This window comes from Panthera uncia, chromosome D4, assembly GCF_023721935.1.
Source record: "Panthera uncia isolate 11264 chromosome D4, Puncia_PCG_1.0, whole genome shotgun sequence".
NCBI classification, from domain to species: Eukaryota; Metazoa; Chordata; class Mammalia; order Carnivora; family Felidae; genus Panthera; species Panthera uncia.
The window spans coordinates 81,563,136-81,586,276 of NC_064807.1; the positions used below are offsets into that span (position 1 = coordinate 81,563,136).

The 23,141-nt window shown below is 52.4% G+C and overlaps 3 protein-coding genes across 6 annotated transcripts; 2 read left to right on the top strand and 1 right to left on the bottom strand.

Annotated features, from left to right (window-relative positions):
• Positions 1-1,135: 1,135 nt before the first annotated feature.
• On the top strand, positions 1,136-5,129 carry WDR38 (WD repeat domain 38). 2 transcript variants are annotated; one of them, XM_049628700.1, is made up of 9 exons: positions 1,136-1,311; positions 1,854-1,974; positions 3,031-3,147; positions 3,228-3,325; positions 3,740-3,820; positions 4,037-4,168; positions 4,248-4,397; positions 4,827-4,874; positions 4,987-5,129. In XM_049628700.1, the coding sequence occupies exons 1-9, from the start codon at positions 1,162-1,164 to the stop codon at positions 5,113-5,115; spliced, it is 1,026 nt and encodes a 341-aa protein (XP_049484657.1). In that variant the 5' UTR covers positions 1,136-1,161; the 3' UTR covers positions 5,116-5,129. The 2 variants fall into 2 exon arrangements, with proteins under 2 accessions (XP_049484657.1, XP_049484652.1); XM_049628695.1 differs by having other exon boundaries at positions 4,827-5,129.
• A 291-nt stretch (positions 5,130-5,420) lies between these two features.
• RPL35 (ribosomal protein L35) lies at positions 5,421-9,605 on the bottom strand. Its single transcript, XM_049628711.1, has 4 exons — positions 9,503-9,605; positions 8,928-9,064; positions 7,404-7,485; positions 5,421-5,602 (listed from the first exon to the last, which is right to left on the bottom strand). The coding sequence occupies exons 1-4, from the start codon at positions 9,503-9,505 to the stop codon at positions 5,453-5,455; spliced, it is 372 nt and encodes a 123-aa protein (XP_049484668.1). The 5' UTR covers positions 9,506-9,605; the 3' UTR covers positions 5,421-5,452.
• Positions 9,606-14,457: 4,852 nt separating this feature from the next.
• On the top strand, positions 14,458-22,195 carry ARPC5L (actin related protein 2/3 complex subunit 5 like). Of its 3 annotated transcripts, none has more exons than XM_049628752.1 (4): positions 14,458-14,702; positions 18,994-19,066; positions 20,010-20,186; positions 21,637-22,195. In XM_049628752.1, exons 1-4 carry the CDS (start codon positions 14,554-14,556, stop codon positions 21,697-21,699), a joined length of 462 nt encoding a protein of 153 aa, XP_049484709.1. In that variant the 5' UTR covers positions 14,458-14,553; the 3' UTR covers positions 21,700-22,195. The 3 variants fall into 3 exon arrangements, with proteins under 3 accessions (XP_049484709.1, XP_049484725.1, XP_049484718.1); XM_049628768.1 differs by lacking the exon at positions 21,637-22,195 and adding an exon at positions 21,404-21,487; XM_049628761.1 differs by lacking the exon at positions 21,637-22,195 and adding an exon at positions 20,716-21,313.
• Positions 22,196-23,141: the final 946 nt, after the last annotated feature.

Below are 23,141 nucleotides of genomic sequence, written 5' to 3' on the forward strand. Positions count from 1 at the left end.
AAAGCCGCCATTGTCGCCCCCTCTCCCGCCTGACTGTCTGAGACCTAAAATAGAGAGCAGTGGATCTCGTGAGAAGAGTCTGGGAAAGAGGTCTGGGGGAGGGGTGTGAGTCACTGCTGGGAATCCTTGAGTTTGAGGCTCCCAAAGCAGCGCTGCCCCACCCCCACCCCCCAGGAGCCTGGAATCCATTGGACAGTGGCAGACAGGGTGTCTCTGTTCCACCCCTGTGCTTTGTTGGGGAGGGACTGGGTCCTGGCCCCAGCTCTGCCACAGAAGTACTGGATGACTGGGCCAAATCTGCCCTCTCAGGGCCTCAGTTTCCCAGATGTACCAGGAGTTAAGGACCTTGGCATCTGCTTGAGACCCCTGGAATTCATGGCAGATGGTCCTAATATAGGCCCTCAAAGTCAGACAGTCATGGGTTAAGTCCCAGTTCGTTTCCTACTGCCTGAGTGACCTCGGGGAAAGTCCCTCTACCTATGAGGCTTCTATTTCCTCATCTGCAAAACGAACATTGAAACCAAGTCCTGTTCCTGTCTGGTTTCAGCTTCAACTATCCAACAAGGAACTTGACACCTCCTGGGGCCTCCTACCATGGCCTCCACATCCTCCACATCCTCAGATGGCCACATTTTGTGCTGCCAGAATGTTAACAGGGACTCCACTTTCTAATGCCCTGTGCCTTACACACACTACCTCAGGCTCGCCCCATTCTGGAGGGCAGATAGCATCGTTTCCTGCCCCCTTCATGGGAACTTCTCAGCCTCAGTACTGGGCACTCCAGGAGGAAAGGGGTCTTGGAACCAGAGCGGGCTTTCCTGGGCACCTATAATGTGCCACCCCACTGCGCACATGGGGAAAGCGGCTCCTCTCAAAGGGGTCTGGGAGCTTGCACGCTCTGCAGCGGGGAGGCAGTGGCGGTGTGTGGGGCTGGCGTGCCCTCTAGCGGTCGCCGTGCTCGTGGTCTGGCCCCGAGGTCGGGGCTGCACAAGGTCTGGCTGGCAGCGGCCAGGAGGGGAAGTAAGTACCTTCTCAGAGCCGCGGATGGTCCTGCCCGCCGCGGCCCCACCCCCCGGGGGCCGAGAACAGTCTCTCCCAACCTGTCTCTCCTCGTGGCTTCCCAGAGACCCTGCAGTGGCTGCGTGCTCCGCCCCGATTTCCATGGAGACCCCTTGTACACAGCTTCCTCCATCCACTCCACCTCAAGTGGGGCCGGCTGGCTGGACCAGCGCCCTGGGGCCCGTGAACAGCCGGTCCGCAGGAACGCTGGCCGTGGGGAGAGTGAAATTCTTCGGCCAGCACCGCGGGGAGGTAAGGTCCGGTTGGGCTCTGCTGACTCTAGGGTCCTGGCTCTGGGTCTAGAGTGGTTCCTTATTCTGTCTAGTGTTCTCTGGCCCCCACCCAGCTCCAGAATGGGCTACAGATTCTAAGCTCTGGTTCTAGAGAGGGTACAAACTCCTGGATGACACCAGTGTTTTGACTTCGGCTTTAAAATGAATTCAGGGCTTAGATTTTGAACTCCTAGTTCTGGGCTTCAGCTCTAGAATGGGCTCTTGGCTCTGGGGTGCCAGGCTCTGGTTCTAGAGAAGGCTCCAGCCTCTACCTTCAGTGAGGACTCTCAGGCTTCAGGCCCAGGTTTTACAGGATTCCAGAGAAGGCTCCAAGCTCTTGGCTCTGACTGCAAGGGTGGTTCCTGCATTCTGAGCTCTAGTTGTAGAGTGAGGCTTGAAGTCTAAGCTCCAACCCCAGGCCCATGGGGCAGTGTTTGGGGCTGGCCCAGGAGTCTGGGGTCAGGCATGAGCAGACAGGTGTCTCTTGCCCCAGGATGGGACTACTCTGTGCTCTCCTTCCAGGTCAACTCCTCAGCCTTCTCTCCCGACGGCCAGAGGCTGCTCACAGCCTCTGAGGATGGCTATGTGTACGGCTGGGAGACCCAGAGCGGGCGGCTGCTGTGGAGGCTGGGTGGCCATGCGGGTGGGGCTCCTGAGGCTGGATGTGGAGACCAAGGCCCATGGGCCTGTCTGGCATTCTGCAGAGCCTATCACTCTGACATCTGAGCTGGGCATTCATGCCAGACAGCCTGGGCAGGGCTGGGGCAGGAGGGCAAGGACACAGGGCCTCTGACAGACCTGGACTCAGACCCTATTACTGTTTTTTTTTTTTTTTTTTAAGTTTTAATTAAAAATTGGTAGTCTCTACACCCAACATGGGACTCAAACTCACAACCAAGATCAAGAGTCACATGCTCTACTGGTTGAGAGTCAGGTCCCCATTCCTACTGTTATACATTGTTTAAAAATAGTTACCATCTTAACCATTTTTAAATGTTCAGTTCAGTAGTGTTAAGTATGTTCATTGTGCAGCTAGTCTCCTGAACTCATCTTGCAAAATGGAAACTCTATCTATACCCATTAAACTCCCCATTCATCCCTTCCTCCAGCCTGACAACCACCATTTTTTCTAGCTCAATGAATTTACTCTAAGTACCTTCCTTTTCATGACTTATTTCACTTAGCAGAGTGTTCAGCTGTTTAACCACTTTGACTGTGATCGTTATGTCATCTCTCTGAGCCTCTATTTCCTTCTCTTTAGAATGGGGACAGTTGCTCCCCTGTGGGATGAGATAATGCAAAGTGCCTCGCGCCCAGTAAGAACTCAGTAGATAGAACTATTATAATTATTACTGAAACAAGAAAAAAAAATCTGGTAATTACAGGGCAGATTGAATAATGTTGTTAATAGGTAAAGTCCAGGACTGGGGAGCTCAAAGGAGGCAACAAACCCAGGCTGGGCTCTCAAAAAATTTCTGGAAGGTGCCTGCATTTGCTTTTGGCATTGATTTTACAAATGGGCAAAATAAAGTTGGGTGTTTCAGGTCAAGTCATGGAAGCTCAACTTGCTAGATGGCTGGAGGGTGAGAGAGTTAGGAGGGAGGAGGGTAGGTAGGCGATAAGGCTAGAGAGATTGGCAGGGGTTGGCCTGCAAGGTGGAAGGCAGCACCCCATTCCCTGACCATGCCTGCTTACCCAGGCCCCATCAAGTTCTGCCGCTTCTCCCCTGATGGCCACCTTTTTGCCACAACCTCTGGTGACTGTACCATCCGCCTGTGGGATGTAGCAGAAGCCAAGTGTCTGCATGTCCTGAAGGGTGAGTGCACTGGGTGGGACTAGGACCAAGTAGCCAAACCTATGTTCCTTTCTAGATCCTGCCGTATCCTGTTCCACCAGGTCACCAGAGGAGTGTGGAGACGGTTAGCTTTAGCCCTGACTCAAAGCAGCTGGCATCGGGTGGCTGGGACAAGCGGGTGGTGCTCTGGGAGGTGCAGGTATGTGGAGGGGTGGCCAGAGCGAGACCTGGGACCTGGAGGAGACAACCCCCACCCCAGTGCCCCAGAAAGGTTGTTCCATTTTCCCCACTGCCCATGCCCACACCTGGCATCCAAGACCCCCTTACATCTGGCTGCAGCTACATCCCCAGCCACACCAGCCCTCTGTGCCTCAAGATCTCTGCCTGTGAGGGTCATGCAGCCTGGATTGCCCTCTCCTCCCCTCAAGGACCAGGTAACCTCCCCAGACCCTGTGTGATCACATTACCCAGGCAGCCCTGAAAGGAGAAGTCTGACCCCTCCTTGGTCTGGGTCCTCGGTCTGACCCATTCCTGGTCTGACCCATCTGAGGCCTAGAACCTAGCACCACAAGGCTCTGGGCTACCTTCCAAAGCTCAGGGCTCTCTCCTGCAGTCTGGCCAGATGCTGCGCCACTTAGGAGGGCACCGAGACTCTGTCCAGAGCAGTGACTTCGCACCCAGCTCAGACTGCCTGGTGAGCCACATCCGCTTACTTGCTTGGGGGCTGAGCAGTGGTCAGAATTTCAGACCTTAACTGGGTGACTCTGCTCTTCTGAGCCACTCCCCTTATCTATAAGATGGGGAATTCAGCAGGGCTCACAAACTGCCTGCTTCCTGAGCCTGGCCAGCCTAAGAACCACAAAAGGTGGGCATGGGCTTGCTAGTTCATGCTCACAGCAGATGTCTGCAGGCCACTGGCTCCTGGGACTCTGCTATCTGCATCTGGGACCTGCGGACGGGGACCCCAGTGATCTCCCACCAAGAGCTGGAGGGCCACAGTGGCAACATCAGCTGCCTGTGCTACTCAGCATCCGGCCTCCTGGTGAGCTAGGTTGCCCTGGGTTCCAGGCTGGCCCTCTGCTGGCTACAAACCCATGGGCTTAGAGCTGTTTGCTGTCCAGGCTTCTGGCTCCTGGGACAAGACCATCCACATCTGGAAGCCTTCCACCAGAAACCTGCTTGTTCAGCTCAAGGGCCATGTCACCTGGGTGAAGAGCATAGCTTTCTCCCCTGATGGGTCACAGCTAGCCAGCGCTGGCTACTCCCATATGGTAAGCCCACCACCCCCCCTGCCGCCCGCCCCAGGCCTGTCCTCCTCGCGAACTCCTAACCCAACATCCTCCTTTACCAGAGCCCTCAGCATGGTCTAGAAAGGGCCACATCCTATTTGCCCCGAACAGGAAGGTGACAAGGACAGAACCCAGGTGCCCACCACTTCTGGGCACTAAGGTCTAAACTGGCCCAGAAGCTGCTAGTGACAGTAACATTTCTAAGACACACCATAGCTTCAGGGAAGAGAAAACTGCACTGCACTGAATTTTCGCATCAGATTTTTATGCTGGGCATGTTAAATACACCTCACAGACAACAAAACCCAGACCAAGAGGTAAAGAGGTTGGCTGGGACTCACTCCAAAGTGGTTTCAAGGACGCCAGACTTGTGGGGTGAGGCCTCCCTCCCTTCTGCTTATTATTTTCCAGGTCAAAGTCTGGGACTGCAACACAGGAAAGTGCATTGAGACTCTGAAGGTAAGTAAGATCCACGGATGTAGCACCCAAGGGTGTAGGAAAAGGCCTGCCAGGGGAGGTTGGGGGCAGGCAGGACTCGCATTCCCAGAGCCCAGTGAAGTGCTTTCGGCAGGGAGTCCTGGATGTGGCCCACGCCTGTGCCTTCACCCCAGATGGGAAACTCTTAGTGTCTGGAGCTGCTGATCAGGCAAGACGCCAACTTCGATGCACGATCAAATCACCCAGAGCCTCTCAGATATAACATCACCACAAATGGCTCTTTGATCTCAAGCCTGTCTCTCCCTGCCCAGGGCGCATGGGACCCGGCAGGACGAGCCCCTGAAAGGACAGTGAGGGCAGCTGCACGCCACAGGCCCAAAGTAACCTTAACAGAGCACCCAACAGATCCCTGTGACCAGGATTGGTCACGGTCCCACGCCGGGGCTGCCAACAGCCGCAGGCAGGCCTGCCAAAGCCCCCAGGCCCCTAGTAACCACGACCAGGGCACGCCAGCCCACCTCTCCAGCACGGTTCGCTGAAACACCCGCAAACATGAAGCAAGGCCAGCCAGTTTGTTTGTGTTTTATTGATGCCGGTGCTCAGGCCTTGACCGCATACTTCCGGAGTGGGTACAGCCGCTCCTTCCGCTGCTGCTTCTTGGTCTTCAGGTTTTCCTCGTGCTTGTTTAGCCGGCGGCGCATGGCACGTGTCTTCTTGGGCCGCAGATCCAGGGGCTTATACTTCTTACCCTGGGTGATGGGAGAGCGCGGGGAACCTGAGCACCAGGGTTTTGGGGCTACTGCGGCAGTTAACGAAGCCTCCGAGGCTGGAACTAAGCGGCTAGCGGGCACGGGGAAGATGCTGGAAGTGCCTGAAGGGGGCCACTGGGATGCGAAGGTTAACGCGTAGACCTGAGCGTGAGGAGGTATAGGACCAGCCCAGTAGGGGACTGAGGCCCTGTGCTGGGTACCACCTCAGTGAAGAATCAGACCTGCTTAAGGAGCTCCCAACCCAGTGGGTAAGACCGCGCAGCTAACAAGCGGCCCATCGGTGGGAAGAGGAGAAAAGATAAAGGAAGCTTCCACCTAATGACTGGAAATAGCCTACAAAGCAAGCAATCGGAGCGAACACCAGTTCCAAGGGGGAGAAAACGGGGCGCACAAAAACCCTGAAGAATGCCAGCTCAGGCGCTTTCTGGGAACTGCCAATAGTCCAGAGGTGGTACAGGCACAGGGCAGTGGTGTGAGAGCTAAGAGGGGGAACAGCCTCAGGGCAGAGAAGTGCAGAAACAGAACGAGCTGCGCAGAGGAGGGTAAGCTCGAAGACGGGGGATTTGGAAGCATGAGTCTCTGTCCACCCATATCCATGTTATCCACAGCACAGGTCAGGGCCTCATCCATTTCAAGTTTCCTAAGCCCTCAGAGCTCTGCTGGCCAATACAGGCGCTGGCCACGCGAGGCCTACGTTAAAAATCCAGGCCTTCAGCCACCACAGCCACATGTGGCCATCTGTGACCGTGCCGACAGCACTAACCTAGAGACAGAGACCTCACCTTGACCCTTCCCCCCACCACCCCTGGACTGAGTGGTGCCTGGCAGGGGGTGAACTCACTGGAAGACCGCCCACCACCTCTACCATGGTCCCTCTGGAGCCTGATCAAAGTTTCAAGCCTGGGGCGCCTGGGTGACTTAATCGGTTAAGTGTCCGACTCCGGCTCGGGACATGACCTCAGAGTTCGTGAGTTTGAGCCCCGCGTCGAGTTCTGTGCTGACAGCTCAGAACCTGGAGCCTGCTTCCGATTCTGTGTCTCCCTCTCTGCCCCTCCCCCACTGTCTCTCTCAAAAATAAAAAACATCAAAGTTTCAAGCCCAATTCTCAGAAAACATTCCCACACACACACAATGTACACACATTCAGGGATGGCGGCACCCTTGCCTGCCCCCCGCCCCCCCCCGCGCACATGCTACTATCCCTGGGGGCAGCTAACCCAGGAACACATGGCGGCTTTCAGCTGAAAGGCTTTAAAGCAGGGCTGAGGATCTCCCCAAGGAATCCCACCGGAGGACAGGGGCTTCAACCTGTGTCATGTGAGTTCCGGCCCGCCCACGACCTTCTCTTCCCGATAGCCAGCCCTGCTGATTTTGGACTTATCAGCTAGCCCCCACGATCACATAAGCCAATTCTCTGTAATAAGTCAAGTGCATGTCTACACACACATGAAGTTTCCAACTGGTTCTGCTTCACAGCTTGAGCCCTGATAACCTTGCTCAGACTTACTCAGCTGGTGAGGCTGGATTCAAAACCCAAGGCTCCAGCCAGACTCTCACCACGCTCATTTCTGGACCAGTGCGGCCCCGAGGAAATGCAGACTAGTGCCAAGATGCTGGTTTGGAAGTGAAACCAGCTACAGGTTGGGAAGGCTCTGGAAAGCCCGCTGCCATGCACCCCAGCAGAAAAGAGCCTCTTCCTACCACCCTTTTGGCCAAGGAAGAGCTGGAACTTTGCCCCTGCAGCTAAGCATCCCTCCGACTCCCCCCGGCCCAGACTCACCTTGTAGAATTTCCTGAGGTTCTCTTTCTGAGTCTGGTTGATGACGGTGAGAACGCGGGCGATGGATTTACGAACAACCCGGCTACAAAACAGAGACATCAGTGAAGATGGTGGAGAGATACAGTGCCCCCCCCCCCCCAGGCATTTCATTCAGGACCCCAGATGTCCTAAGACAGGAGTGGTATTATTCCCCACCAGCTTGTCCATATTCACCCGAGGTGCCTAACCCAGCCCAGGTGGTTCTGGGGGTGAGGTCTGAAGACTCTAGAAGATGGGTATCCCTCGAGTGGGGACAGGGAAGGGCTGGCATACCCAGTGCTTCTGAGAAGCTGTGAAGTATTCATTCATTGAGCAGAAGCAGAAGGGAGATCAGGAAAGACCTTCCACCCCAGGCCATATATCCTGACAGCTACGAAGACCTAACCAAAGTCAAAGTCGACTATGGGAAATCATGCCACAAGCTGGGCAACAAGTTTAAGGAGTCACAGGAAGAGCCACTTCGGGGGGAGCAACAAGACGTAGGCCATGGGGGGAGAGGATGAACATAGGAAGAAGCTGGGAATAAGTGATTTGTGGTCAATGTTGAACACGAGGCATGCTGGGGGATGAAGGAGGGCCACTCAGTAGACAGAGGGCTCAGCATGCAACTTGCTTGCGTGTTCCCCAACTCATCCAATCCCCTCCCAGCACTGCGAGTTGGTTGTTGGGGGCCCATTTTACAGAAAAGCAAAACAAACTAAAACAACAAACCAACTCTGAGTGGTGAGTCAGCACACCCATCGGGTAGGATGTGGCAAAAGTGGAATCTGCGCCCAGTTCCACAGACTCCAAACCCATGTTCCTTTCACAAGTCCTGATTCTTGATTCATGTAACTAAGTTAACTCCAACTTAAGGGAGAGGTGGGCACAAGGCACTGATCTACCAAGTGAGGGAGGAGGGCAGGGAGGACCAAGTGCTGGTGGGAGAAATGGGTCCGGTTAGGCTTTTCAAGGCAGCGTTAAAAAGGGGCTTCAGGGGGGCCCCTAGGTGGCTTAGTCCGTTAACAATCTGACTTTGGCTCAGGTCATGATCTCACAGTTGCTGGGTTCAAGTCCTGCCTCAGGCTCTGTGCTGACAGCTCTGAGTCTGGAGCCTGTTTGGGATTCTGTCTCCCGCTTTCTCTATCTCTCCCCTGCTCTCTCTCAAAAGTAAATAAACATTAAAAAGAGATTAAAAAAATAAAAAAGGGGCTTCGGGGACAACCTGTTCTTTCTTCAACCAGCGAAGCTGAGCAAGGGCACTCCAGGCAAAAGGACAAAATGGTCAAATGCAGATAAGAAGAAAACCACACAGCGGGTCTCCCATGCAGCTGGGTGTGAGCAAGGCGAGCCTGGAAAGGCTGGTTAGGAAGGGCATGACATTCCAACCCACGGGTCCATGAAACGGACATTTCCTTTAGCCAGCTTCGAAAACTGTACAAATGCTTCCAACGCACAGGTGTCCCCCACACCGAGAAAACCGTGGTCCTGCCGCCCCTCACTCACATCTTGGAGAGTTTGGAGGCCGCCCCGCCTGTCACTTTGGCGACGCGCAGCTGGGACAATTCCACCTTCAGGTCTTCCAGCTGTTTAAGCAGCTCCTCCTTCTTCTTGCCGCGAAGGTCTCGAGCCTTAATTTTGGCCTGTGCGCAATCAAGGGTTTGGGTCAAACACCCAGCAAGGTTGTCTCCCCTTCCCAGCGGCCATCCTCCCTTCCGCCTGCGCCGTGGCCAGCCCCCGGAGGACGGGCTGCGAGCCCGGCATCCCTCCCCGAGTCTGTGCCTTGGGCAAGGAAACTGAGGCCCCCGCAGGCGCGCCCTCGCCCAGGTCCGCTACGAGGCTGGGCCGCTGCTCCCATTCAGCAGACAGAAAGACGGAGGCGTCGGCAGCGCGGGCTCACCTCTCCAGGCCCAGGCCAACAAGGGAGAGGGCGGGAGACCTGCTGTGGCGGCGCTAGGCCACTCGGCACGGCGCCTTACAGGCCCGGCTGACAGATGGAACCCCAGTGCTCACCTCGAGCTCCCCACCCCAGGCCCCGAGCCCCACAGCGCGGGGATGGCACCCGATTCCACCGCCCTCACCATGTCTACACAATCTGCCGCCGCGCCGATGGAAAGAGGCCGAAGGAAAGAGGAAGCGGGCGGGGCTGACCTCCACAACTACTGCCGGGTGGCGGCGGGCGCGGCCAATGGCTCCGCCCCGAGGGAGCCCTAGCTCCGCCCCTGACTCCAATCACTACCCCGCCGCGGGGAGCGCCGAGGTACCGCCCGCCCAGTTTCGCCCCGAGGAGCCCCGCACCTGGGATTACTCAGGTCTTCATGTCTCCTGAGCAGAGCAGTTGGGGAAACCGAGGCCCAGGGTGACTGGCAGCTTCCCGGAGATGGCACAGTGAGGACTCGAATTCGTCCATTCAGTCATTTACTCGTTCATTCATTCATTCAGTAGACCTTTGCAGGTCGCTCCATTTGTGCTGCCTTGATCTGGGCGCCAGTGTCCTGGGGTTGGAGGGGATGAGGGTTTTCAAAGATGAATGAACCCAACTTCTGCCTTGAAGGAATTTAAAATCCGAAGAGGGCAGGGAGAGGCGGGATCAGACAGCTATACTCCCAACTCCATAAACGTTCCAGTGGAGGCAGCATGTGGCAAGAGAAAGCATTCAGGGCCTTTTGTTGTTGTTGTTGTTCGCCGGGACTCTTGGCAGATCCCTTCCCCTTTCTGAGTCTCAGTTTTCTCACCTGTGAAATGGGTATTTTTTGAGGCTTACGAACACGAGAAACTCTTAGCACAAGATCTAATGCACAACAATCGTTCAAAGTATGATTGACATTAATATTCCCTGTGGAATGAACACTTGAGTTGGGCCCTGAAAGTTAAAGGAGAATTCACAAAGCAGGGAAGGTGCTCAGGCTTTCTGACCAGGCAGTTGCCCCAACCAGCAAACGTGAATCACTCCAGTGTCACTCCACTGCCATGTACAAATATGAACCAACACCTTTTAGAGCACTAGTCAAAGCCAGGTTGCCCCCTTGTTACTGTCCGGTTCCAGGGAGGCTTCTTCCATCCCTTTATTGGGTTCTAGCCATGAGCCTTAGCTTTTGACTAAATTAGTATATTATCTCCCTTTTGTGTCCCAAGCTTTCTTTTTGTTTTTGTTTTGTTGTAGTCGTTGTCTTCGTCGTCGTTTAATTTATTTATTTATTTATTTATTTTCTAGTAATCATTACACCCAATGTGGGGCTTGACTCACGACCCTGAGATCAAGAGTCATGCTCTTCCAACTGAGCCAGCCAAGTGCTTGATGTCCCAAGCTTTCTGTGCAATCCTTTCTTTAGCCCCAAATATACTGAATTAAAATGTTTACAGGTCCAGGTGTCAGAATGGCTCAGTCAGTTAAACGACCGTCTCTTGATTTCAACTGAGGCCATGATCTCAGGGTCCTGAGATTGAGCCCTGCCTCCGGTTCCATACTGAGATTCTCTCTCTCTCTCTCTCTCTCTCTCTCTCTCCCTCCCTCGCTCTCCCTCTGCCCCTCCCGTACTGGCGCACGCACTTTCTCTCAAAAAAAAAAAAAAAAAAAAAAAAAAAAAGTTGTAAGTCTGTCTCCACAACCAGCCTGTAAGTTCCCTCTGGGTAGAACCTTGGCTGACACTTGATTTAGTTTATCTAGTCTCCAGGCCCAGCACATGGATGCTTGTTGGATGAATGAATTAATAAGCATTCCACAGACCACGGCTTCCAAGTAGATGGGTATCAGGAAGAGAGGGCAGACGGAAGGCAATCTTGGCATGGATTAGTCTTGAAAGAAAGTTGAATGGTGCGAGGGGACTTTGCTGTCATATTTTCCAAATGCTTATAGTTCTTTTAGAAATAATGATTATGTGCATCTTTCTGAACTTGGAGGTCATCTGTTACTCCCTTGTTTCCTTTATGCCACATCCAAACACCAGCAGATTCTGCAGCCTCTGCTTTCACAATAACCTAACATCTTCCCACGACTCTTATTGGCACCTGTCTGGCCCGAGCTAACCATTGCCTGTCACCTGGACCATTGGTGTCACCTTTTAAATCACTTCTCTAGCTCTTATTCCCATATATTCTCAATACAGCTGTTAGAGGGACACTTTTCAAGCTTAAAGTCAGATCACGTCACTGCCCAGAATCTCCAGTGTTGTCCCATGAGTTTGACCACGTCCTTCCCTCAGCCTACAAAACCTCTCCTGCTTCCATCTCTTCTCACTCTTGTGCCCCAGTATGACCCGTTTCCGGAATATGCCACACCTGCCCTGTCTCTGGGCCTTTGCTTGGCTTCCTCCTTCACTTCCTTCAGGTCCCTGATGTGTCACCTCCTCAGAGAAATCTCTCCTGACCACTTTACCTAAGGTACTGTGAGGCCCTGCATGGTTTTATACCCTCAGTCATCCCTGACATAGTATAGATTAAAAAAATTTTTTTAATGTTTATTCATTTTTTGAAAGCAAGAGAGACAGAGCGCAAGCAAGGAAGCAGCAGAGAGAGAGGGAGACACAGAATCTGAAGCAGGCTCCAGGATCTGAGCTGTCAGCACAGAGCTCCATGCGGGGATCAAATCCACAAACTGAGAGAACGTGGCCTGAGCTGAAGTCAGTGGCTCAACCAACTGAACCACCCAGGTGCGCCAGGATAGTATATATAGATTTATTAAATTCTGACTCCCTGCCTGGGAGATCCAGTCATAAGCAGGGCCATTATTTCAGTCACCAGTTTATTTGGGGGCTATTTCCTTACATATAAATTAGGCATTTAAGAAAAGGTTTATTAATTTTTGAGAGAGAGAGAGTGCAAGGTGGGGAGAGGCAGAGAGAGAGGAAGGGAATCCAAAGCAGGTTCCAGCTGTCAGCATAGAGCCTGACTTGGGGCTTGATCTGATCTTACAGTTTGTGAGATCATGGCTTGAGCCCAAATCAAGAGCCAGATGCTTGACCGACTGAGCCACCCAGGCACCCCTAAAATGGGCATTTCTGGCTTAAAGTTCCTTCTCCCCAGGCTGTTCTGGGGATATGAATTTCTGCTGTCATGTGGCCTGCCTGGGTCACAAATATTCCTTTCAAGGTATGGAGCTGAAAGGCAGGAGGGCTTTGCCTGTTTCCAGGACCTCTGAGACTTTTATTCAGCACTTATTTCCCAGTGTAAGAGTCTGGACCTTTAGCACCTGAGATTAAGAAGTATCACAGTGGGGCGCCTGGGTGGCTCAGTTGGTTGGGCGGCCAACTTCGGCTCAGGTCATGATCTCGCGGTCCGTGAATTCGAGCCCCGCGTTGGGCTCTGTGCTGACAGCTCAGAGCCTGGAGCCTGTTTCAGATTCTGTGTCTCCCTCTCTCTGTGACCCTCTCCCGTTCATGCTCGGTCTCTCTGTCTCAAAAATAAATACACGTTAAAAAAAAATTAAAAAAAAAAAAGAAGTATCATAGTCTGGCAATATTCTTTTTTATCTATAGACACAGTTCAATGAAAAGCATTTGAAACAATAAAAACGAGTCATACTTCTTGAACTATTGACCTTTATCAAAAACAGTACAATTAGGGGTGCCTGGCTGGTTCTGTCAGTAGAGCATGCAACTCTTGATCTCCAGGTTCTAAGTTTCAGCCCCACGCTGGGTATAGAGATTAATGTGGTTTGAAGTGTTGGGTTTTGGAGCCCACAGCCAAGAAAGAATTCTTGAGATGTCTTCAGTGCAAAAAGGTGGTTTTATTAAAGCACAGGGACAGGACCTGCAGGCAGCGTTGCACTGGGATTGCGAGGAGTGACTGATTACACACTTGGGAGCTGGGGGAGGTAAAGGCGAGGGGAAGTTTTGGAAAGGATTTTCATATGCTAAGAGCCTCACAGGATCCTGGAGACCTACCTGTGGTCAAGCTAAGGTTGTTTTACCCTCCAGCAAAGTATTAATTGGGTTTCTGGTAGAATGCAGTACTTTGCCTGCCTCAAGTATTTGTTAATGGGCTGCAAGTTATAAGGAAATTTAATTTTATCTACATTTCCTTTTGCCTGTTTCCCACATAAGAGATTACTTAAAATCTTAAGCAACAACAACAAAAAAGTACAACTCTATGAAAACAAAGACCCAATTTAATCTAAGGTTAAGGCCTATTAACAGAATCCCTCAGCCAACAGCCCACTCAATCTTGGCACCACAAAGTCATTCTTGACTCTGCACTACGTCCCCCCCAGCCCCATCTTTCCCCATCTCCTACTCTGGGGATTCAGCTTTCCATCAGAATATGCCTTTCCAGCCAGGACCGGCTTCTCAGCCCCCAGGACCTCGCCCTTCCTGTCAGCATGGGGACCACAGGGTCATGTCCCTCACCTCCCACCCACCAGGCCAATGTGACTGCTACACCCGAGGTTGCCTAGTCCAAATATTTTCATTGTCTTGTCTGTCTTCTGGATACACTTTAACGTCTGTAAAGTCTCCCAATTAACAATAGAATCACTATGTACAAAGCAGAGGCGACTTCCTCCGAGCAAAGTGGTGGCGTTCAAGGCTCCTAAGATTGTAGAATTAGGATCCCCCTCCCCGCCTGCCCCCCCATTCCGTCACTTCCAGAGGTAGAACTACTACTCATCCCTCAGCTCGAAGGTTTTTTTCTCAAAGAAGCCTGCCCAGCACCCGACAGCCAGGAGCCTTATCCTCAGGGCCCCGTGCCGCACCCCCCCTCCCCCCCGCGTCCGCGGCTATGCCGCGCAGGCCCCTTCCAAGGCCAGGGGCTCTTCGGATTCAGGAGAAGCCGAAGAAGGAGCGCAGTTATAGCGTCCACGATGTTGGGACCTGTGTGGGGACAGGGCGCCCACTCAGACAGCAAGACTGGGGCTCCCCGAAGATGAAAGTCCCGCTGAAGGCCGTGGGAACGACTATAAGGTGGATTCTCCAGCGCTTCCAGCCAGTCTCCCACAGGGCTCCGCCCCTCCCGCCCACCGGCACTTCCGGTTCTGGCGTGGCCCGGAAGTGGGCGGACAGCGGCGTCTGCGCGCGGAGGAGGTGGAGGAGGCGCCCGGCGGCCGCTTCCCGCCCCCGAGCCTGAGCCGGTGCCGAACGGAGTAGAGCCGAGGTCGGACCCGGAGAGGAGCCGGCTGAGCGGGCGCCGACTCCCCGCCATGGCCCGGAACACGCTGTCCTCGCGCTTCCGTCGGGTGGACATCGACGAGTTTGACGAGAACAAATTCGTGGACGAGCAGGAGGAGGCGGCGGCGGCGGCGGCCGAGCCAGGCCCGGACCCTAGCGAGGTGGACGGCCTTCTGCGGCAATATCCTTAACCGGCGCGGCGGGCCGCGCTCCCCTCAGGCGGGCCTCCCTACTCCTCTCACCCCGGGGCCCCTGAGGTCCGTCTCCCAAGTCCCTTCCGATCCGGCTCCCCTCGAACCGGGTTCCCTCAGCCCGGTATCCCCCACCGCCTTCCCTCCGACCCGGGCTCCGGCCCTCGGAGGTTCCCCCAGCAGCGTGGCTCCACGAGGCCCCTAGACCCTGGTGGACCCGCCGGCTCGCCAGGCTCCGAGGCACGCCCGACTCGCCTGCCGCCCGCAGGCCGGCCCCGCACTCCTCCGCGAGGCCTGCCCTCGTCTCCCCCGGTGTCCTCATCCCCTCTGACTGACCGTGGCTTGGGCTCCCTATCACTCCGTCCCTCCCTTGCAGGAAATGGGGCCATTCTCGAGCTTGATGGGAGGGAGGGGCAGAGGTGAGCCCCCGCTGAGTAATTGAGCAGCCTGGGTGGCTCCTGGGCACTGTCCTCTTGGGCCGGATTGCAGCACCACAGGAAAATAGGTGGGTGGATGGCTGTGGGGAAGAAGGGACCCAAGGGGGAGCGAAGGCTGCAGCCCTAGCCCAGCCCTGAGGTCAGAGATTGTGCACCTCCGACCCCAGAATCAATCTGACCCTCCAGGTTAATGCCACTGTTTTGCACCTGTCCTCAGTTTCCTATGAACACCTTGAGCTGTGGACCTTGATGGTCTCAGCCACGTTCAACAAGTGAGTTTTGGCTTCCTACCCGCAATAGCCTTCTTGTGCAGGAAGCAGTGGGAAAAACTAGTAGTTTAGAGCGAAGAAAAACCAGACAGTATGAAGTGAAATGTAAAAGTAGAGCCTCATGACTGGAAATGACTATTCCTGTGACCACAGAGAGCAAGCATTTAGAAAACAAGATTAAAAATAGAGGTGGTTGTCACAGCCCGCTGGGTCCCTTAGCAGTTTGAGCACAGGAAACTGACTTATTCTCACAGGAAGGATTTTTCTTTATTCAAATGGTGTTACAGGAAGTGCCTGCCCCTCCCCCACACTTGCCAGGGCAGGGTTGGAGGCTCATGCTGTATATAAATCAGATTCTGAGTGTTTAATCAGTTGACTCAGCTTGGGAAGTCAGGCCCGTGGACTACCTTAGGGAGGAGTCCTGCAGTTTTCCTCCAACGTGCCTTTGAAACAAAAACCTTCAGACTTTCTTTGTTTGAACAGGAATGTGTTTTCAAAGGTGGGGATTCAAACTTGTATTTCCTGCCCCATCAGGATCACCCTGTTTACCCCATTGGTGAATCGGGGTCATGAGAAGGACCCCTCATGAGGGAAGATTGATTCTGCGTTCTGATGCAGAACCTGGCTCATGGGCAGGCAATGCCAAAAAGACTCCAGGGTCAGGCGTGTGGCCGAGAACTATGTACAGATGGGGAGAACAAGGTCTGGTTATCTGAGATGTTGGTCCTGATGCTGCAGGGACTTGTTGAAAGCCCTCTCTTGCTATGCCCCTAATGATAGGTTTCTTGAGGCTGCTTGGAGGCCTAGGTTTAGCACATCCAGTGGGTGCAGTTACCTTGTTACCATGGACAGTATACCTCTTGGGATTGGGGAAAGGGAGGTTAGCAATGAGAACTGAAATCCTGGCAAATGTGGGGCCCAGGGAAGGAGGAGGAAGGAGAACTAGTATTTACTGAGTCCCTATCACGTGCCAGATATTGGACTTATAGTGATATTACTGAGTTTAAACTATAGAACAGGCTTCTAATAGAAGAGTCTTAGAACAAAGTCCAGAGGAAGGGGTAGAGGTTGGTTGATTGGAGTGGGGAAATGTAGGGAGGAGGAGGAGGAGGCCTGTCCTACTGCTGCATAGGGAATTGAGTCATGGTAGGGAATCAGGCAGATGAAATAGAAAGAACATGGGCTGTGTATCAATGCAAACCTCACTCTGTCATGCTATAGCTATGTGACCTCACACCTTCTCTGAACCTCAGCATCCTCTTCTGTGAAAAGGAGGGGAACCATGCTGGCCTTACAGGTTCCACGGGAGCATCAGGGAACAACATTGCAAAAAACTTCACAGTACTGGGCACACAGCGAGTGCCCTAGACATGCAGCTTGGGTCTGTGGGTAGAGTGACAGCAGGGGATTAGAGAAAGAGCTTGGCTTTGGAGTTGGGCATCCTTGGGTTTGAAGGCCGGCTGGACAGCTTAACTTTGTGACCTTGGGCAGGTCATTTCCCTTTTCTGAGCTTCAAATCCATTGCCTTCCAAGTGAGAATAATGATTCTTGTCACAGAGGGTTGATAGCAGTAATGAGAGGACATGTGAAAGCACCTGGTACAGGATAAGGATTTTAAAGTATTCCTTCCTTTTCTTCCTCAGTGAAGAACTTTCTGGTCCTCAGGAACAGGTCCAAAGCAATGGTTTTGAGCAGTTTTGCACTCTTTCTTCCCCCTGAAGAAATTTGGCATTGTTTGGAGACACTTTGATTATCACAACTTGGAAATCCTGCTGGGATCTAGTGGGTAGCAGCCAGGGATGCTGCTAAATATTGTGTGATGCACAGGGCAGACTTCACATCAATCATGTGGTCTAGAATGTTAATGCTGTGGTTGAGGAGCCCTGATCTAGAGGAGACAAGGGGGCGCATTCCCCAGCCTGTTCTCTAAGCTGAGCACTGAGGCCAGCTGGATAAATACCGTGCCCTCCCTCCTCCCCAGAACTCCCCAAGCTGCTAAAGGCCCTCCACCCATCAACATCTATAGCGAATGCTTGGTAGGTTGGCACTACAGAGGTAACTAAAGGGTGACTCTTTTTGTCCCTGGGGACTAGTTACCCTGCCCTTCCCCATCCATCTCCTGAGTGATTTTGTTTGCCAGCCATGCTGGTTAGCAAAGAGAGCCAGCCTACATTTCTTTAAGCTTCTGAGACTCTGCTCATTGTTCTGGGACGCCAAATCAGAACTGTTTTCTAAGGTAGAAGTTATCAGTGGCTGGTACCAGACTGGCCCTTGCTTGGCTGAGGGAAAGGAATTCCAAAGCCAACAGATATAGGGGGTGGGCTGTCTGTCCATTGTGGAAGGTGGATCAGGGCCTAGCAGGGGCCCGGGGAGCTCAGCCAGAGTGGCTCCTGAGTGGTGTGGGCCCAGCTCCGTCAAGATGGAGCCCACACTAGGGAAGATGGGACTAGGCGTTGCTCCGGAGTCTCTGTCTGTTCACACGTAGGTATCACTGCATGAACAGGAGTAGAGACCTGATTGGGTAGAAGCCATTCCTTGTTCTATTTTTGAAGCTTTTTGGCTGAAGCCAGTGTTTCAGATGAGGAAATGAAAGTTGGCTGATGTAATTCAGTTTAAAATAGGTGTCACCTTTGGGGACCTAACCCAGATTGTCATTTTCTTTTGAGTGTGGTATATTTGGAACTCAGCAAAGAAGGTGTCAGGATTGCAACTAAGGTTGCGGGGAGGGGAGAGGATCAACTCATATTTGGGGGAAAAGCTTTTAGATTAATAAGTCTCCCTCCTAGTAGCAGCTGGGACCTCACAGACCTAAGTAGGTCTTAGAAGATAGAAATTTTAGGGGCGCCTGGGTGGCTCAGTCGGTTGAGCGTCCGACTTCAGCTCAGGTCACGATCTCGCGGTCTGTGAGTTCGAGCCCCGCGTCGGGCTCTGGGCTGATGGCTCAGAGCCTGGAGCCTGCTTCCGATTCTGTGTCTCCCTCTCTCTCTGCCCCTCCCCTGTTCATGCTCTGTCTCTCTCTGTCCCAAAAATAAATAAAAAACGTTAAAAAAAATTAAAAAAAAAAAAAAGAAGATAGAAATTTTAGCACATCTTAATTTCTTTAGCAGTTTAACTGAGAAAACATTGGATTAAGAGGAGATCTCCGTTTGTGCCTTCATTCTTCTCCTTTGAGGATGAGAAGATGAGAATGGTAGCCGCGCACTGTTGTTGTCAGGACCCAATGGGGCAGACGTGGTGCCCAGGACCAAGCAGTTGTAAGCAAGCTCCGTCAGGTTTTGCTGCAGGTCACCCCAAGAGGGCACTTGTTTCCAGGGAGGGAAGGAGTGTCCAAATGTGTTTTAGGGGGCGGCGGAAGGAGGGGCTTGCACTGTTGGCAGAGGTGTCCTCTCCTCTCTGTGGCTCAGGAAAGCCACAGGCTACTCTCTGAATGGGCTGCGGCCACCTGGAAGCTGCGGTGGGAGGTGGGTGAATGTGGATATCTCTTGACTCCTCCCTTGAGCTGTTTTTGAAATGAGTTCATTAATAAAAGTGTGAACATGCTTGAGCCTAGCCATCCTTAACTGGTGGTGATGCACAGGGGACATGCTTCGGGCATTCCATGCAGCCTTGCGGAACTCTCCCGTCAACACCAAGAATCAGGCCGTGAAGGTAAAGGGGGCTCTGCTGCAGCTTTGCCGGGTGGTGTTGGGACCAGGGTTGTGGTTGTCCGTGTCCCCAGCTGAGCGTGACTTCCACGGGGCTTCAGACAGCATCTATTTAGTGTTAGCATCAGTGAGTTTCTACTAAGGGAGTGGGTTGGCACTGGGCAGTGCTTCCATGGAAGCCTCCTGGCTGGCACTCCTGACATCAAAGCTGTCGGTGTTTATAGTAAAAGCTCCCCAAAGAAACATTCACTTCTCCCCAGAGCCTCATGGGGTGAGAAGTCGGCCCAGCCCTTGCTGCTTAGCAAAACTATAAATTAGCATGCCACGTGGGACTTAGCAGTTTCTGCTTTAAAGGTTATCGAATAGGCTTTATTTGCATAAGTATTTTCAGTGCTTTTAAAATTTCCTGCCTTTTAAAAACAAGGTGAGAAGATACATTTGTGTTTACTGCATCACAGCTGTTTAGAAGCTGTCTAAAATTTGGTCCAGGGAAAGGGGTCTCTCTCAAGCTGGGGTTTTGCTGTCTTGTCACAGCATCTTGATGTAATCAATGGCTGCACCTCTCAGGCAGAGGGAAGTGGCTTCTGTGTTAGTGGGGTGAATGCAGAGGGAAACTGCAGCCTAGTACACCTGTTCAGAAAGTAGATCTCCACAGTTAGGATCTTGTGAAATCTGAGGGTTTGCAGGTATGCTTCTCACTGACAAACCACTTACTCCCCCAAAATAAGTGGGATAACTTATTAGCATGAATAAGGGATACTTGAAATTTAAATCAATAAAGGTATTTCAGCCCACTTAGTTTTTAACCATCCCAGACAAATTAGAAATTGGGCAGTGTTTCTAAGAGTTCTGACCACTTGGTTTGGTATTTCTGTGCCGGTCTTGGAGGACATGGATGTGCCTGGGCTGTGGCTCTGGGTGTCACTCCCTTTCTCTTTCCTTTATAGGAACGAGCCCAGGGCGTGGTGCTGAAGGTGCTTACAAATTTTAAGAGCAGTGAAATTGAGCAGGCTGTGCAGTCACTGGACAGAAATGGCATTGACTTGCTAATGAAGTACATTTATAAAGGGTTTGAGAAGCCCACAGAAAACAGCAGTGCGGTGTTACTCCAATGGCATGAAAAGGTAGGTGAACACACTGCTCATGCGGGCAGCTCACGGACTTGCCCCAGTTCTAGGGTTCAGATCTGCGGGCTAGAGCTCCCACAATAACAGGACAGTCTGATTGTCATAATAATAAGGGGCCACGCCTAAAGCAACCTGGGACATCTGATCACTTCTCCCGTGGAAGCACCTGGTAGGGGTTCACTGTCTCTGGTAATTGCAATTACTTTAGCTGCTGATTTATGCCGGGCATGTCGTGGGGACAGGTGACTTGGCATGGGAAGAGGGACAGGGAGTCCCAGGTGGGAGGGAGGCAGGCTTGAAGCTGGGGCTTCATAAGACTTTAGTGGAGGCAGCTGCTTTGCATTGGTGGAGGTGGCGGTTGGGGGGCTCTTAAGGATGCAGGCTGAGCCCCTCGCTAACTCTAGGGGCTTCCTGCTGTGCTGCAGCTTCACTAGGCCAGAGAAGGCAGTGGCAGAAACCTGAATGTTTACTTAACGGGGCCTTCATCCACCTGAAGCATAAAAAGCTGTGCCTGTCCTTTGTTCAGGTCGTTAGAAGAGCAAGCCGTTTCATCTAGCCCGTGTCCTGCCTATGCACCAATGTCCCCCTGCCCTGTAGAACTACAGGAAGCTCGCTTATCAGTATAGGAGACCAGGCTATTACCAACACGGTATCTAAAACTCTCCATAAAGGTTTTGAGGGGTCAGCCACTTGGGCAGCCTTGGTGCTGTGCCGCGGTGGTGGCCTTTGGTCCTGCTGTGGGGTGTGCTGTGCCTGCTCCGTCGGGAGGTGAACTCCTGGGCTTGGTGGGGGTAGCTCTGGTACTCGGGAGCTGAGCAAGCCCTCTGTGTGGTGGGGAGGCCAGGCCCTTTGGTCCCGTTAAGGCAACTTGGTGCCGAGCCCTGCTGGCATTTCTAAGGAGGCCTCAGGGAGGCAGCTATAATGAGCTCGTGTCTATTTAAGTGTCTAGGGCAGTACCGGCAGGCCGGAAACAGCTTGTCAAAAAGGGAAACTTGGGGGGCTGTGCTGTGTATGTGCTTGGTAACAGTGTTCTCAAGCCCAGCTCTGCCGTCTCGAGCTAGCAGCTCTTCGGGACCCCTGGCTCCAGGACAGGGCTCCACGCCTAGAATGGGGGCTCTCTCGTCGAGAGAAGGCAGTGGCAGAAACCTGAATGTTTACTTAACGGGGCCTTCATCCACCTGAAGCATAAAAAGCTGTGCCTGTCCTTTGTTCAGGTCGTTAGAAGAGCAAGCCGTTTCATCTAGCCCGTGTCCTGCCTATGCACCAATGTCCCCCTGCCCTGTAGAACTACAGGAAGCTTTAGATTAGAGTTTTAGATTCGAGAGGGTCTGTGACGCGGTGGGACCTAGGTCTGGGAATGTGCTTGGTCCCTTCTTCCCTGGCAAGCCAGGCTCCCACGTGGCCAGCCATGTCTCATTTCACTCCTTTCCTTTTCCTGCCCCCACAGGCATTAGCAGTAGGAGGACTAGGCTCCATTATAAGAGTTCTTACAGCAAGAAAGACTGTTTAAAAAAAAAAAAAAAAAAAGGACTCATGTTACCTTGAGAAGAATTTTGGATGCACAGGCTGATGAAGAAGGGATTGACAATGGACCATCTTCCTAGGAACTCCCAGCTAAACTATTTCAGGACATGCATCAGCTGAAGTGTATTTTATTTTCAAGGTGGAGGGAGAAATCGTCGGTTTCCTAAATCCTTTGCAGGATCTGATAGTCTATGCCTTTGTCCACAAGTAACACAGAACTGACATTGTAACTGTCTCCTGGAGTGGCTGGCCAGCGTTGGTCAGGTGTACCTGTGTGCTCTGCCTCTTTAAAATGGGGGAGGGTCGACTTGGGCAGGTACAGATCCAAGGGCTGTGGTAAAAGGGAGAGCTTGTTTTTTTTGAAGTAGTAAAAACTTCAAGGGTTTGTACAGACATCCCGTCTTCCCAGAGAAGACGGGCTCTCTTGGGTTCATTGTAAAGTGCCTGCTGCATCAATAAAGCTCTTGGCTTATTAGTATGTACTTTGCGGTGTGTTTCATGTATGTAAAATGAGTAATGAATGGGACGGAAACGAATGAGAACTGATGTGGAGGGGTGGGTGTGTCCCTGGGGCGCTGTCCCCAGGGAGTGAGCATGGCGGTCCAGCCCTCTTGCCACAGCAGGACCTCAGGCCTGGGCTCGGCACTGCTGGCTGCTATGGAGAGAGATTTTGCCGAATAACTATTTATTGGTTTTACCCCTTTTGATTTGTATGTAATTTTGGAGCTTATTTAATTTAATAAAGTGCCGAACATTCAATAATTGGTCTAGGCTTCCAAAGTCTTTAGTTTGTGTGACTGCACTTGGAATCTTTTGGGAGCGCGCCCCAGAAAGGCCCGGTCACCATCTCCTGACTCTGACTTGGGCTTGTGGCAGGAACACTCTTAAACAAGTTTTTTTGCTTTTATCCTTTTTGTTTTGTTTTGAGAGAGCGAGCGAGCAGTGGAGGGACAAAGAGAGAAGGAGACAGGATCTGAAGTGGGCTCTGTGCTGACAGCAGAGAGCCAGATGTGGGGCTTCAGCTCACAAACTGTGAGATCGTGACCTGAGCTGAAGTCAGATGCCTAACTGAGCCACCCAGGCGCCCCGTTAAACAAGTTCTTTTAAAGGATTAAAAGCCAGAAACAGGTAGCAATCAGTCTATACAAAAGGAACATTTTGTTCCCTATAACCACTAACAGCCAGCTTCTTTGAAGAGCAAAGATGTCTTTCTGGCCTTTTTAGCACGTGTAACTGCAGTCTGCATTCTATTAAAGGACCCCATTGAGATTTCTGAAGCTCTTCTTGGTCCTGCGGGCCTTGTCGATAGACATTGACCAAAGTGACACAATCCTTTCAATTCCTCTGCAGAAGCTCCACTGTTCTGGGAGGTAGGACTAGGCTGCAGGTTTCATTACATATACTTAAACCTAATCTGGGGAGATTCTG